The 16026-nt window shown below is 46.1% G+C and overlaps 1 protein-coding gene across 1 annotated transcript; it reads right to left on the reverse strand.

Annotated features, from left to right (window-relative positions):
* Nucleotides 1-11290: 11290 nt before the first annotated feature.
* praf2 (PRA1 domain family, member 2) lies at nucleotides 11291-15749 on the reverse strand (the record flags this gene model as incomplete). The annotated part of the gene is made up of 3 exons (XM_083649113.1): nucleotides 15574-15749; nucleotides 13828-14045; nucleotides 11291-11430 (listed from the first exon to the last, which is right to left on the reverse strand). The coding sequence occupies exons 1-3, from the start codon at nucleotides 15744-15746 to the stop codon at nucleotides 11291-11293; spliced, it is 531 nt and encodes a 176-aa protein (XP_083505239.1). The 5' UTR covers nucleotides 15747-15749.
* Nucleotides 15750-16026: the final 277 nt, after the last annotated feature.

Below are 16026 nucleotides of genomic sequence, written 5' to 3' on the forward strand. Positions count from 1 at the left end.
CACAAAAACGTCCCTGGTGCAGTAGTCCCACTTGGTTTAAAATATATACAGTTTATAAATGGTTTAATTTTAGTTAGTTAAATATAGAATTGTTTGGGTAAGGAAGACAGATTTCAAAATCATGTCAGCCCTTTGACACAGTGAAAGACTATTTGTTTCTTCAATATCAAAGCTCTTTTGTGCATCAAGATGTCATCTACAGGTGCCTGAAAACACAGAGGCGATGGTTTTTATCCTCTGCTACTGAAGTCAAAAGGACTGAGACCAGAAGGTTGGCGGTTCAAATCCCAGGGATGTCGGGGGAAACCTGGTTGGAGGAAGTGTGACTGTCAAGGCACTTTAGAGGAGAATATCTATTTCTTTGTTGATCTATTTAGGGAACGACTTCTTCTTCTTCTTCAGCCAGATGTTTCTCACTGTTTTGTCTGTAACTGTTGGTGATGATAAGATTCTGTTCTCGCAGGCCAAACAAAAAGATGGCCATCTGCGTCCAAACTCTTTGGACTCTTTAGACCTGTGAATAAACAGAGATCAGATCAGAGCAGAGCAGAGGAACTAGTACAGGCAAAACATTTGAGGAAAGTTATTTCCTGCATAATCCATGATGTTATTATACTTATATACACAAGCTAAACAACCAACTACAACAGCTGCTGCTACAACTACTATTACTACGACTAACCTAGTGCTAACTCTGCCTACAGATAATGGCAAATAAGAAGGATATAATAAAAGCCAAATCCATTAGTGACACAAAACTAGAACAACACATTTCAACCAATGACACAACAAGGGGTCATGTGACAAACAACTTCACGACATCACCACCAACTACAAAAAGAGACCCGCCCCCACACACCTGATAAGACCCGCCCCCACACACCTGATAATGACCCGCCCCCACACACCTGATCATGACAATCAGCTCCAGGGAGATTGCAGACATTTTCTACAGGAGGTTTGAACAGTCACCAGTGTCATACCCTCACCCTCACCCCCCCATTCCCCCTCCACCTCTCCCCATTTCACATCCAGGAGGAAGGGCTGAGCAGAGGACCACATTCAGGAGACTTAAAGCAGCTGGCCCAGACAACATCAGCCCACCTGTGCTCCATCACCTGACCCCTGCTTACACCAACATCTTTAACACCTCCCTCTGCTAATGTTCAGCTCCACTGCTTCAAACAATCCACCATCCTCCCGACGTGCCTTTAGAGCAACAATGTCTCCCGCCTCAACCACTACAGACCGCTTGCCCTTACATCCATGGAAGGGTGCGTGTAGCAGCATGGGCCAAGGAAGAGCCCATTAAATGTTGGAGCGGATCCGGACCGGACTCATGAACAGGAACTATTGGCCTTGGCGGAGGTTTGCACTCTCCTTGGTGGAGGTAATGATGAATGATGATAACAATAATGACCGTTAGGTGTGACAAGGTGTGACAGGCTCTATCTGCAGATAGGACACAGCTGTTATCACTCTGCTCTGCTATGTTATCAACCCTCTCCAGTAACTTCCACCTCCTTCTAGAAGGCTTTGGTAATCACCCAGCCAGCGTCCGTGCAGGGTTCACTGTGTTAGTCACTCACTCCAGCCACATGATGTAACCTCCACCCTTCCCTTGGAAAGAGCCCTTCCCTCCCTCCTCCCTCCTCCCTCCTCCCGGCTCCCAGCCGCTGTGTTTACATGGCACTCCTTGGCGACCGCTTTGCCAAATCTGCAGCGGAGCAGCTGAGTCTTATGGGAGTCTTAAGACGTTTTGCTCTGGAAGCCAAGCTTCAGTGCCACCTTCACACCCAGGCTCATTAAAACACAATATAGTATTGTTCTAGTAGTATCATAGCACACTACTGTATGGTCTAGTATACAGTAGTACCATTTTCTTGCACTATTGTCTGGTAGTAAGTCGTATGGTCTATATTGTCTGCTGCTACTGTCATATTCAAGTGTAATACTATATTGACCACTACTTGTTTAGTACTATTGTATTGTCTAGTTAGTACTAATGTCAATCTAGTCAAGTCCAATACAATACCATTGTCTAGGCTTACTACTTCAGTGTAATGGTCTAGTATTGTCTGTCATAGTCTAGTCTAGTATGCTACTATTGGGTGTTGTAGGTAGGCTATATGTCGAATCCAAGTCCGAGTCGAGTCCGAGTTGAGACCCCATTACCTAGTCTGGAGTTAGCCAAAACACGTTGAACTTGGCTTTGTATATGTGTTGTATAAATAGCCTACAGTACCACCACCACCACCATTCATTGATGGTTCCATTCCATTTAGGTGTTCCAGTGCCAGGGACCTCATTAATGTTATTGGCTACACCTGCTTTACTTCCTGCTTTACCACCTCGAAACGGTTGCTGTGAAAAGGGCCTGTTACAGTTGTTTTCATCATATCCTTGTTCTCCACACAGACAGAAGGGAGAGAGACTGTCAGTTCAACCGGCGAGACAGGTTGCCAGATATGACATTTGCCACTAGGCTACAGGTCAGTTAAACACGTAGCTATAACAGGACTATATATAAGTACCGTGCAGCTACGGAAACGTGATGCAAATCCCTGTAGGAATATTACAGTGATACCATGGAGCAGACAGAATACTGCAAAAGTCAATGAACTCACCATTAACAATGACAACAACAGAACAAACAAATGTGACCAAATGTGCGACAGTGGTCCTGCGTCGCTGTAAACTTACTATATTAACCACGGACACATTATACGTTCCTATAGGAATAGTATAGGTGTTTGTCTTACCTAGACGCGTGTTGTCAGAGTCCAGAGCGCAGTTGACTGTTCAGTTCGGTCGGTGTGTTGTTGTGTGTTCTACTCTGTTCTGTCACTGAAGTGCAGGGCGGGGACTTTTAAACCGGCAGCGTGACGACGTACGACCAACTCCTCCCTGGAAAAACATGAACCCCCGCCAGAGCATGCGCACCAGAGAGCGAGAGAGAGGAGGGAGTGAGGGGGGGGGGGCAGTGGGAGTATTCAGTGGGAGAGAGAGAGAGAGGGAGAGAGAGAGAGAGAGTGAGAGAGAGAGAGAGAGGGAGAGAGAGAGAGAGGGAGAGAGAGAGAGGAGGGGGTGAGGGGGGGCCACAGTGGTAGAGAGAGAGAGAGAGAGTGAAAGAGAGGAGGGGTGGGAGAGAGAGAGAGAGTGAGGTGTGTGTGTGTGTGTGTGTGTGTGTGTGTGTGTGTGTGTGTGTGTGTGTGTGTGTGTGTGTGTGTGTGTGTGTGTGTGTGAGAGCGAGAGTGAGAGAGAGGTGGGGACATCACTGCCACCTGTTGTTAAGGGAGTAAAGATAGAAAGAGAGAGAAGTGTGTGTGTGTGTGTGTGTGTGTGTGTGTGTGTGTGTGTGTGTGTGTGTGTGTGTGTGTGTGTGTTGGAGGGACACGACGTGAGTGGGGACGGTGGGTGCAATTGGGGACAAAAGCCGTGTCCCCATCAGTTGGTAACAAGCTGATATAGGGTCGGTTAAGGTTATTGGGTTAGGTTACGCTTAAGGTTAGGTTAATGTTGGGTTAGGTTATACTGTTAGGGTTAGGTTACGGTTAATGTTAGGGTTAGGGTAAGGTTAGGGTTAAGGTTAGGCAAGTGGTTGTAAGTCTATGTAAACACCCCAAAAGTGACATACGGTCAGACTGTGTGTGTGTGTGTGTGTGTGTGTGTGTGTGTGTGTGTGTGTGTGTGTTTGATTGAGTCCAGTAACAATTTAATATCTTAAAGAAACTGAAATGTCTCTGACTTTTCAATCAATGCAATATGATTTTAATAGGGTTAAAAAAACGCATTGTAATAGTTTCATTAGATTTCTATAATCAGCTTCAACTTCAATAAATTCAACCATCCCATACAAATTCAGAAAATATCATTTAAATGCAGTCATCTGCTGGAACAAATCTCATCACTTTCAATCTAGGTCATTTACAAAAACACAACATCTCGAGATTTTAGGAAACTTTTCAAGTCATCAAAATACAAATCAGTCAAGTCCCATGTCAGCAGAACCCAAGTCAAGTCTCAAGTCTTCTCTTCATACATCTAGATAGACAGTGTTGGGGGTAACTCATTACAAAAGTAACATATTACATGTAATATATTACTTTTAGCAGTAACTCAGTAATATAGCTTATTACTAATAGGATTTCAATAATGTTATACCAGTTACTTTGTTAAGTAAAACAAGTTACAAATTGAGTTACTTTTTCCCCCTCCAAAGCACATATTTAAATAAATCTACAATCATTTCCTAATCAAATTGTGTGTTTGTTATGCAAATAACCACTATAGATGACAATATCAAAGGAAAAGGATAACATTTAGAATTTTGGACGGTTTACTCTGACTTCAAGACAGTTGAAATTATTTTTCGGGATGGTGCCAGGGTGGCGATGTCATTCTGCTACTGCTGTTATTTTGGTGAAAGCAATGCAAAAGTAGTGTGATAAGTAACGAGTTACTCTGCACAGACAGTAATATTGTAAAGTAACTTATTACTTTACAATGAAAGTAACTAGTAATATGTAGTATTACATTTTGAAAGTAACTTGTCCAACACTGTAGATAGATAGATGGATGGATGGATGCAGAAAGCAGCCACACACACTGCAGTACAGCACTCCTTTTTTATTTATTTTTTAAAAAGAACTTTTAAATACAATTTACTGACAGCATTTTGGAAAAACAGTCAAAGACATGGTGGCAATGAATTCAAAATGAAAACAAAACCACAGAATGGAAGGCAACGCTGAACAGCCACCACCAACCAGGCTCCATCACTGAGCGTCATGTGCAGCGTCATGCAGAAACCTCACATCTCAATTTACACTGCACAGTCATTTAGATGATGCACGCAATGACTCGCAATGAAGCGGACGAGCTGCAGTTCCTGCATCAGCAACAAGCAACCAGAAGACATTTCTTTTATCCCCACCCCCCTCTCCCTCCCTATATGGTAACTAAAAACCTATAGAGACACTGCAAGAAATAGGCCACGCCCATCACAGGGGAAATCGGTCGGTTCACTCCCATTCACCAGCGTCATTTTCCTTGAATTAAACATAGCTAAAAGCTGTTATGTGGTGGGGCTGTGCACACAACAAATGTAAAAAATCGTCAATTAAAGTTTTATTGTACTCCCGAGCAAAACAAGGAAGCCATTGAGAATTGGCGAGAAGAAATGTGGATTTAGCTGTCAAGGAAGTAAGTTGGAGTGTTCATCTTCTGTATATACGATCTTTGTGTGCAACACGCAACCATGCACGTGACATAGGAGAACGCCAGGATTGGAGGGGGGCTTTCTGTTTTCCCCCGTCTTGGGCGTGGTTTCTGAATGATGACGCGTTACGCAGTGTCTCTATGAGACGTTCTTGAATTATAAGAAAATGTCAGCTGGATTCACACGAGATCATGGGATCACAAGGACAAATCTATATTGCCACGCTCCAATCTATTGGTTTGAATCTGAACCACCAGTGGTTCACACCAATCAGTCCTGAGGGAGCTACGGGCGGGATTTGCGGTGACGCCGGTGAGAGCGAGCCTGTGATAGACAGATGGTTCATCCAATCCCCTGCCAGGTATTTTTTTTAAGTGCCTGCCCTTTGAAACAGTTTCCCGGGGCGACTTGTTCCCAGATGGGTATGTGAAAAGAAACCATCTGGCAGCGTCAGGTAAGGAAAATGTAGGATAAAAGAACATTTTATGATCCAGAATCCGAGCCAAAAAATAACAAAATGGAGTCGACAGGCCTTAGACCGTCCCGTAACAGAAGGGTCACATGTCCGACCCCCACTAACAGCCCTGTCACCTGCTGAAGTGTCCTGCTCATTCATCACAGCATCAGCTAAATGCCTACGGACATATTCATGGAAAAGACAAAACAAAACAAAAATAGATAAATCAGGTCACAGATCCTGATTACAATTTGTATTTTGTTTTGTTTAAGGGGGATGTGTTTTCTGCAGGACACTGACACAAATATTCAAAAATACTCAATAATAATGATTCGTAATCAATTATTGGCATGTAAGACAAACGCTGGCATTCTTGGCATTGTGTGAATACTTTGAACAGAAAGAAGACATGGTTAAGGTAAACAAGAAAATAGATTAAAGGATAATTTATTTTCAACCTGGCCTATTTGATTTTTTTTTATGTATAACTACAGTATAATGTGAACAGAAATCCTTGAATTTCATGTAGTATTGAACAAGATCACTTCAGTTCGCAGCCATTTTTCCCACATGCCCCTACTGCACTAAACAAGCTTCTTCTTCTTTTTAACTACTGACAGTATCAGATTCTTCCAAAGGGATAGCTTCCATACTGCTCACCTGGCATAATCCAAGGCTCCACAAGCCCTGATGCCAAGTTGACTTGAAAATGCATCATTTACATGAAATATAGCCATATGTGCAGCTGGACATCCCCTTGTTATTCTTCCTTTAGCACCTCTCAACGGTGCAGATTTCAGCTAAAAACAGGACGTAGGCTAAATTACATGATTTCAAGTCAACTTGGCATCTCAGGGCTTGTGGAGACTTGGATTATGCCAGGTGAGCAGTATGGAAGTTATCCCTTTGGAATAATCGGATCCTGTCGGTGGTAAAAACAAGCCTGTTTAGTGCATTAGGGGCATGTGGGGAAAATGGCTGACAAAAGAAGTGATCTTGGCCAATACTGCATCAATTTCAAAGATTTCTGTTCAAATTACTTAGTTATACATTTAAAAAATTAAAATATGGTCCAGGTTGAAAAATGACAAAGTGTTCCTTTAATGGAACGGGTCCAGCCTTGGAATGATTTTAACTGGGGAGGAAACTCTCTATAGGCTAAATCCCCAAATACAGACACTTTCTTTCTTACCAGCAACACAAACAGTATTCGTCTGGAGGCTGGGCGCTATGAAACAAAACAAATAAAAGCAAAATTTGAGGTCCCCTCAAATTAAAACAGACAGATTTTGCTATACATCACAAAGCTTTCAATTGATCAAATGCCTTCACTCTGCGGAGAACATTCGTTGTTTTTATACATACACAATTATTTCCAATTACAACACTGTTGATGTGGTTATAAACCTTCATCATATAATGTACTGAGCCTCGTTTGTTACAGAAACAATATGAGTATGCGTTCATTTGAGCTTTCTTAAAAGTAGCCTACAGCAGGTCTGGAAAGTCGTGAATCACCCAGGATGCTATCATGTCACCTCCAGGTGATCATGGAATTAAAAGTCAACTCAAAAGGTTACGAATAAGCTGGCTGCTCCATGCCCTATCTTCATTTTGCCAGGTTAATGCTGTGCAGAAGCCTCAGCGTTCCCTGGGCTTTAGTATTATTTTCCCCAGTGTGGACCTACAGTAACACAACCAGGGCCCAGTTAGCTCAACTGCTATAGCAGCACATTAGCTAAGTATTCAACTAGCTAGCTATCTGGCAACTTTTCTTTGGATTCCTCATGGAGGTATAAAAGAAACTGGAGAAGGTGTGGAAGATCTTGGCCCATTCGTTCCAATGAAAGTTGCTCACGTAGCGCATGTGCCAAAAAAGTGTAGACTACTACTTCCTGGTGGAGCCATAGATTGGTAGTGTTTTTCTTGGGAAGGAGCGGTGTAGAGAGAGAGAGGGAGAGAGAGAGAGAGAGAGAGAGTGAGAGAGAGAGAGAGAGGGAGAGAGAGGGAGAAGGGAGAAGGGAGAGGGAGGGAGCTCCAGAAAACATGATAATTCGAAGTCATTTTTGACACCCAGAAAAAATTCTGCTGAGTTTTAAAGCTGCTTCTTTCCCCATATATGTATATGGGGAAAAAGCTTTCTGGGTCCAGTGCATCATGTGACTTGCAATACCAAGTTTGGCCACAACACCAAAAGCTTCACAGCCCAGAGCTGTTCCTGGGGGCTTGGAATTCCTAGATTATGCAACAGTAGCTACTAGCTAGCTATTAACATTAACATTTATTTGTTTGCAAAAACTCCCCCTTTCTGTCTTGGTACTTTTAGCGATAGCATCCTCCATTAGCTGAATAGTTATCTAAATACACAGCACTTTTCCAAACTGCCACTTTTTCTTTTTTTACATTTGAACATATGGGAAGCGGCCGCCATTTGTGAGCCTTTCATCACGATAAAGAGCTGCGTCCGTTGTTTCTCTCTCTCTCTCTAAACAAATTAATTTTTCAACTTTTCAGAAAAGCGGCAGGTGATATCATATTATATCTCCCACAACAACAAAGATGGAGAAAGTGCCAGTGGAGAAACTGGTCGTTGTAGTTGGCTAAGCTAATATCAGTTACTATATAAAACACCAGTCATAAAGAGGCAGAGTGGATCAGACTAGATGTGTAGTCTATTGGAATATCTGTCAGCCTTTGCTTTTGATTTCTGCTTTTTCAACACGTGTGAACCTGGAGGAACGTCAATTCAGTCAGTGATGATGTACTGTAGCAACTTATCAGGATAACAACAAAATGGTAAATGGTAAATGGCCTGCATTTATATAGCGCTTTTATCCAAAGCGCTTTACAGTCAGTAGGTACATTCACCCATTCATACACCGATGGCGGCAGGTTACCACACCAACGGCACACCAACGGGAGCAATTTGGGGTTCAGTGTCTTGCCCAAGGACACTTCGACATGCAGACTGGAGGAGCCGGGAATCGAACCACCGACCTCTTTTATCCAAAGTGATTAGTGGACGACCCGCTCTACCTCCTGAGCTACAGCCGCCCCGCGACAACATTTTTGTTCTGGTTGCTGTGATGAATACTGTTTTATATTGCAGCATGTTTTCACAAAATTTTAACAAATAAAGGCCTAAACATACTTCCGCGTCAAACCTCTCGCCGAATGCATCGAGGGGTGCACCGCAGCCGGCGAGCCTGCGTGCAGCTCCTCGAGAATGTGACTTGACCCAAATGACGCGAACAGCGCGACTATAATATAATATAGATGGGGAGATAACAGGAGAGAGTGAGAGCTATTACCAAGTATATGCACTACATTCTCTCCTTGGACTAACTTCTAGTCATTGAAATCCTAGTGAAATCACACAATTGTACTCATTTTGTTGGGGACTCCCCAGCGACCCCTCTCAAGCGGACGTTCGAGTATACAGGACCAGCTGCCTACAATCCAAAATACATATATTCCCTCTCACCTGTAGTGGTATTTATCCATCTACTGTATATCGTTTTGTGTTAGTTGCCTGAGTTTTGGAGATATCGACCGTGGAGTTTCTGCCTTCCCTCCAATACAATAGGACTGGATGGCACTCGGCTTGTGGTGCTCAAATACATTTGGAAAAACTCAACAGCAATGTCTCTTTCCAGAAATCATGACCCGGTTACTCCAGATAATCCACAAACCTTGTTATGAGCCGTTTCATGGAGGAACTATTTTCTTTTGACCGAACTACACCCGCTAGCTGCTCGCTAGTTCCTATATGAGACTGCAAAAGAAAATAGTTCCTACATGAAACTGCTCACAACAAAGTCTGTGCATTATTTTGAGTAACCGGGTCATGATTTCTGGAAAGAGACAATGCTGTTGAGTTTATCAAATGTATTTCTTTGGCACTTTGAGCAGCACAAGCCGAGTGCCATCCAGTTCCATTGTATTGGAGAGAAGGCAGAGACTCTGCGGCCGATATCTCCAAAACTCAGGCAACTAACACAAAACGATATACATTAGATGGATAAATACCACTACAGGTGAGAGGAAAAATATGTATTTTGGATTTTAGGGTGAGCCGTCCCTTTGTAGAGAGTGGTTAAAGTGCAACGATTGGAAAAAAAACTGATCAAGGACTATTTGTTTATTGTCAGAGTGACTGGTTGATTTCTACAGATTTATCATCCATGTCCTTTTCCTACCTCTGATGCCAAGTAGCCTACCCTCTACCTACCCTATCTACCCTCTACCTACCCTATCTACCCCCCCAAAGCCTTTGTTCCACAACTCTCTTTCTTTCTTTGTATTTTATTTTTCTCTTTATCTTGCTGCTGCTATGGTCCCATAGTCAATTTCCTCCTTCTCCTCCATTTCTCTCCCTATTCCTTCCCTCTTGTCTATCCTGCTTCTAGGACTGGACGCCTTTTTCACAGCAGCCATTTTGCATCTAAAAGGCAGGAAGTAACACAGGTGCAAGCAAAATGAGGGCACCGGCACTGGAAAAACGTAAAAGAAGTTGGAAGCCCTCATTAATGTTCTGCTTGCACCGGTGTTACTTCCGGCCTTTTAGACACAAAATGTGAGAAAGGTCCACATCATTATAATCATAAGGATTTTTCTCAATATCAATATATTTACGCAATCTCATACTCGAGGACGTTGTGCTGTTGTACTGTATACCAGCATGGCTGTCATTCAGTGGTAGGCAGGGGGCGGCAGGCCGAGTGCCGAAGATAATCACAGCTGTGCTGATATAGAGTAACAGCAGCACAACCTCAAGTGCGATATTGTTTTGATACAGTATAAACAAAGCTACTCATCAAGTAATACTAGTATATATTTTTTAAGTAGCCTAATTTGAGATAACAGATGGCTTTTGTCTGTTATTTGTCTCTGCCAACAAAAACAGTTCCCTTGGATTGCACTACCAAAGCAACGGGTAAACTGTTTCCCAGCTGCAAGCTAGCTAAGCTAACTACTTTTAGGTTAGGAGTTAGGAGAGACAATTTCAGCTTACGTACTTCCCAATCTTCCGCCTTGGCCGACCATTCATCAATCCTTTCAAAATGATCCATATCGTGGTCACTACGGTGCCAGTGAAGCTACATTCAAAGAGCTATGAAGCGGAGTGATACATAGGACAGTGAAGCGCCCTAGTGCTGTTATATTCAATGTCAGCACTCATAGAATGCCTGTCCAATGAAATTGCTCGACCGGAACGAACTGTCGTATAAATCACGATAAGGCTCACGTAAGCAAAATTGCGTTAAGTAATCAATGTGAATTTTCATCTCATTGAACTGAATGGTGATGTTAGGTGTGATGTCAAACAAAGCTGAAATATTCAAATTAAATTCCTACCATACTTCATTTGATCAGTTTTTAAGTAAAAATGCTTGTCATCATCAATTTAGACAGCGGAAATGTGTCGCATATCAAATATAGATAGATATGATTCCACTGAAAGACGATAAACGATAATTGAATTATCGTCCAGTCCAACCTGCTTCCTTCTCTTTTCTTCTTCTCTTCTCCCCATCCCTCGCTTCCTCTACTCCCCTACCCACTCCTATCCCCCCCCCCCCCCCCCCCCCGCCCCCCACCTCCTCCTCCTCCTAGGACCCGGCCTCCTGCTCCTGTCCCATGGCCTCCAGCAGGAGTCCCATGGGCGTCCTCCTCAGGCCGATGCTCTCCAGCTTGTTCTCCAGCTTGTTCTTCAGGCTCCGCAGCCTCACCGATGCATGCACGAGAACCACTGGGAGAGGAGAGGAGAGGAGGGGAGGGGAGGAAGCAAGGAGAGGAGCACAGAGGATGCGAGGAGAGGATGGGAGGGGAGAGGAGAGGAGACGAGAGGAGGGGAGAGGTGAAGAGGAGTGGAGAGCAGAGGAGAGCAGAGGAGTGGAGAGCAGAGGAGGGGAGAGGAGGGGCAACATTAGCATAGTGAGTTTATCTGTACATTGCCAGTCCCAACCCATCTTCCAGCTCTCCACAGACAGACTGACGGTGCGTACACACACCAGCTGCGATGCTATCACATGTAGCTGCTTGTACTCGTGTCGCTGGTGGCTTGGTGCTGCAGCTTGACTGGCTCTTGCTGTCTTTCCATTTTGAATCGGTCCAATTGAATTTGGTCCCTCCTCTCATCGCTGTCATCTGGCGCCAGGTCTCCCAGCACCAGGCACCAGGTATCCCTGCACCAGGCACCAGGTATCCCTGCACCAGGCACCAGGTATCCCAGCACCAGGCACCAGGTATCCCAGCATCAGGCACCAGGTATCCCAGCATCAGGCACCAGGTATCGCAGCACCAGGCACCAGGTATCCCAGCATCAGGCACCAGGTATCCCAGCACCAGGCACCAGGTATCCCAGCATCAGGCACCAGGTATCCCAGCACCAGGCACCAGGTATCGGAGCACCAGGTACCAGGTATCCCAGCACCAGGCACCAGGTATCCCTGCACCAGGCACCAGGTATCCCTGCACCAGGCACCAGGTATCCCAGCACCAGGCACCAGGTATCGCAGCACCAGGCACCAGGTATCCCAGCACCAGGCACCAGGTATCCCAGCATCAGGCACCAGGTATCCCAGCATCAGGCACCAGGTATCGCAGCACCAGGCACCAGGTATCCCAGCATCAGGCACCAGGTATCCCAGCACCAGGCACCAGGTATCCCAGCATCAGGCACCAGGTATCCCAGCACCAGGCACCAGGTATCGGAGCACCAGGTACCAGGTATCCCAGCACCAGGCACCAGGTATCCCTGCACCAGGCACCAGGTATCCCTGCACCAGGCACCAGGTATCGCAGCATCAGGCACCAGGTATCCCAGCACCAGGCACCAGGTCTCCCAGCAACAGGTATCGCAGCATCAGGCACCAGGTATCCCAGCACCAGGTATCGCAGCACCAGGTATTGCAGCACCAGGCACCAGGTATCCCAGCACCAGGCACCAGGTATCCCAGCACCAGGCACCAGGTATCCCAGCACCAGGCACCAGGTATCCCAGCACCAGGCACCAGGTATCCCAGCACCAGGCACCAGGTATCCCAGCACCAGGCACCAGGTATCCCAGCACCAGGCACCAGGTATCCCAGCACCAGGCACCAGGTATCCCAGCCCGCTTGGACGACAGCGACGAGAGAGGGGCCAAATTCAACTGGACCAATTCAAAACGCGAAGACAGCAAGAGAGCCAATCAAACTGCAGCACCAAGCGACCAGCGACACGACTACAAGCAGCTACATGCGATAGCATGTGGTGTGTACGCACCGTCAAGCAGCGGCTGTCAGAAAACGGACAGAATTAAATACATTTCTGTCTGTTGGTTTGTTCTGAATGTCGACATGGCGCGGAGGCGGAGCTGCTTGATAGAAAAAAGAAATGGACTCTATGGAGTAGAAGTTGGAGATGAACTAACATGAACACAGACAGACAGACAGACAGACAGACAGACAGACAGACATACAGACAGACAGACAGACAGACAGACAGAGACAGACAGACAGACAGACAGACAGAGACAGACAGACACAGACAGACAGACAGACAGACAGACAGGCAGACAGACAGACAGACAGACAGACAGACAGTGGATTGGCATGGTTGCCACTTGCCACCTCAGTCTTTTTAATTTTTCATTTTGGGAGAGCTGTTTCTCTTCCGTCGGGTGCAGGTGGTTCCTTTGCAAAAAAGGTCAAAGTATTTTGATCCGTCGATGTCTTCCACAGAGTTTTGATATGATGCCATGTCTCCCGTGTGGTTACTACATGAGAGTTAGAATGTTCATCACCACTGACACTGGCATCCAAATGAGGCCATTGCCATGGTAACCCACCAGCTTTTCAAGTCCTGCGTGCCAAGTCAACTCTAGTTTCCATGACAACATTATCAAACATTCTGTGGCAGCCATCTGTAAGCGAGGCAGCCAAATGGCCATTCAAGAGCGTAGACATGCAGATATCAATGAATGGGAATGACCGGTCTATCAATAGAGAGACAAAGCCACGCCCCTTCCGGTAGAGCCCGGAAATCTTCATATTGGTGCATCCTTACAGGAAACTGACTGAGAAGCACCGAAATGACTCTGCCACCTTAACTAAACTCTGTGGATTCATGCCTGTGTGTGTCTGTGTGCGTGCGTGTGTCTCACTCAGTATAGGGAAGGCGATCCCAAACAGGAACACGGCCACGCCTCCCAGCACAGAGAGGAAGAGGTAACTGGCCAATAGGACGGCCAGCAGGGAGAGTGACGGGTGGTTTCTACGGAAACGGCGGACGGGAGCTCGGTTCTCCGCGGCCCAGACGAAGCCCAGGAACAGCAGAGTGACCACCGTCGCCCCGACGACCAGCTGCAAGGGTTGGAAATACCTGGGAGGAGAGGAGAGCCATTCAGATAGTCACAGTTGCGTCATCTCCATTCACTCCAATGGACCTTTTTTTTTTACCTCACAATAGTTCCCCAGAAGTAAGGTTCTGGATTAAGTAGCACTGTAGAGTTGCAGCAACATGGACCGTTACTTTGGAAGGGTGAGACGGTTGAAGCAGTGGTTCTCAAAGTGGGGTCCGGGGACCTAACCTGACGCTGCCAGATGGACGGTTTAGCTCCACATTACGTTTCACTAAACCAGTCGATCTGGGAATGCAGTAACCCGACCCGCTGACGGAGGCGGGCACTTTTTCCAAGCTACTTGGCAGGTGATTGGATGACCCATCTGTCTATCACCGCTGGTGCGTGTTAACTTCAACCAATCAGATCGCCATGCCTCTGACGTCACGTTTGCGACCGGAGGAAGGTGCATGGCCTGTGCATGTAAGAGTGATTGAGTCCTCACCGTCCTCATCGTCGTAAAGTCGCCTTCGAAGCATGACGTTCGATTATAACGAACTAGTTGTGTGGCTTAGCCTTCCCAAATGTTGAGGGTCGTTAGAATTTAATACATAGAATTGGGAACGTTACATTAAATTTCATTCAGACTGCCTGTCACTTCCGCGGCGGCAGCCATGTTGACGAGTGAAAAGAACTACAAAGACCATGTGCGTCACACAGAAAGCCCGCCTAAGGCTGCCGCTGATTCGTCGAGCCGGCCATGGTCGGCCAATCATCTTAACTGCCTGTGCATGACAAGATGCATTACGTCGAGAGAATCTCTTTTAATCTCGCGAGGTTATCCATCTTGCAAGCAAGGTTACCGGGGACCCCCAGGCCCAGGGGTCCTTGAGGGAGTTCCAGGGGGTCCCCAGACCCGTCTTTGTACCTGCTCTAGAATCCCCAATCCTGGAGTGTAGAGCCGCAGCACCGTCCTTTGGTGAGTCAGCCCATTGAGATACATGGAGGTTTTACTCCACTCGCGCGCCAGCCGTATAACATTTTGTGGGCATTCCCACACAGACCGACTGTATCTATTGTATATGGATCATATCATGTTTGGCAATCTTCTGGCGATACCTGCATACTCACTTTTCTCCATTCTCTGCTCTGGGAGGGCTGCCACCCAGCAACGTCATCAACGTCATCGGAATCATGACATGGTTGCAAACAACCTATACATAGCCTGTGTGTGTGTGTGTGTGTGTGTGTGTGTGTGTGTGTGTGTGTGTGTGTGTGTGTGTGTGTGTGTGTGTGTGTGTGTGTGTGTGTGTGTGTGTGCGTGCGTGTTTAACTTTGGCTGTCAGTGTCATTATACTGATAATAATTATTTGTGTAGCCGCTGTTGCTTTGGCAATATGAACATTGTCAATGCCAATAAGGCCAATTTCATTTGATTTTTAATTGAGAGAGAGAGAGAGAGAGAGAGAGAGGAGAGAGAGAGAGAGAGAGAGAGAGAGAGAGAGAGAGAGAGAGAGAGAGAGAGAGAGAGAGAGAGAGAGAGAGAGAGAGAGAGCGAGCATCACTCACCCCACCAGCAGCAGCACCGTCAGCACCGTCAGCAGGTAGTTGGTCTGGTAGTAGAGCAGGTTGTTGATGACGCGGTTGTTCCAGCGGTGCGGCTCGCGCACGTCAGGCGCGCTGAACCGGCTCGAGGCCAGGACAAAGTCGTCCAAGCTGCGGAGGGGTGGCACGTCCGCCATTTCCCCACAACGATAACAAACTACAATTCCCCAGCATTCAACGCGGCGGAGGAAGAGGAGGGGACTAGCGGTGGCTTCTGACGAGGCGCGTTCCCGGGCCATCGAGAGTGCGCAGAACTATACAGAGCGTGAGAGGCGCTATCGCCTAGGCCTCCTATAATATAGGCTAATATTCCCGTAGGCTTTTTGTATTTTAGGGTATCGTTATTGTCTAAAGTTTCAGTATAGGCTACTATTCCTATAATATCTCTAGAGTGGCTGACTAATATTGTCTACAAGT

Source organism: Poromitra crassiceps (genome assembly GCF_964638095.1).
Source record: "Poromitra crassiceps genome assembly, chromosome: 13".
NCBI classification, from domain to species: domain Eukaryota; kingdom Metazoa; phylum Chordata; class Actinopteri; order Beryciformes; family Melamphaidae; genus Poromitra; species Poromitra crassiceps.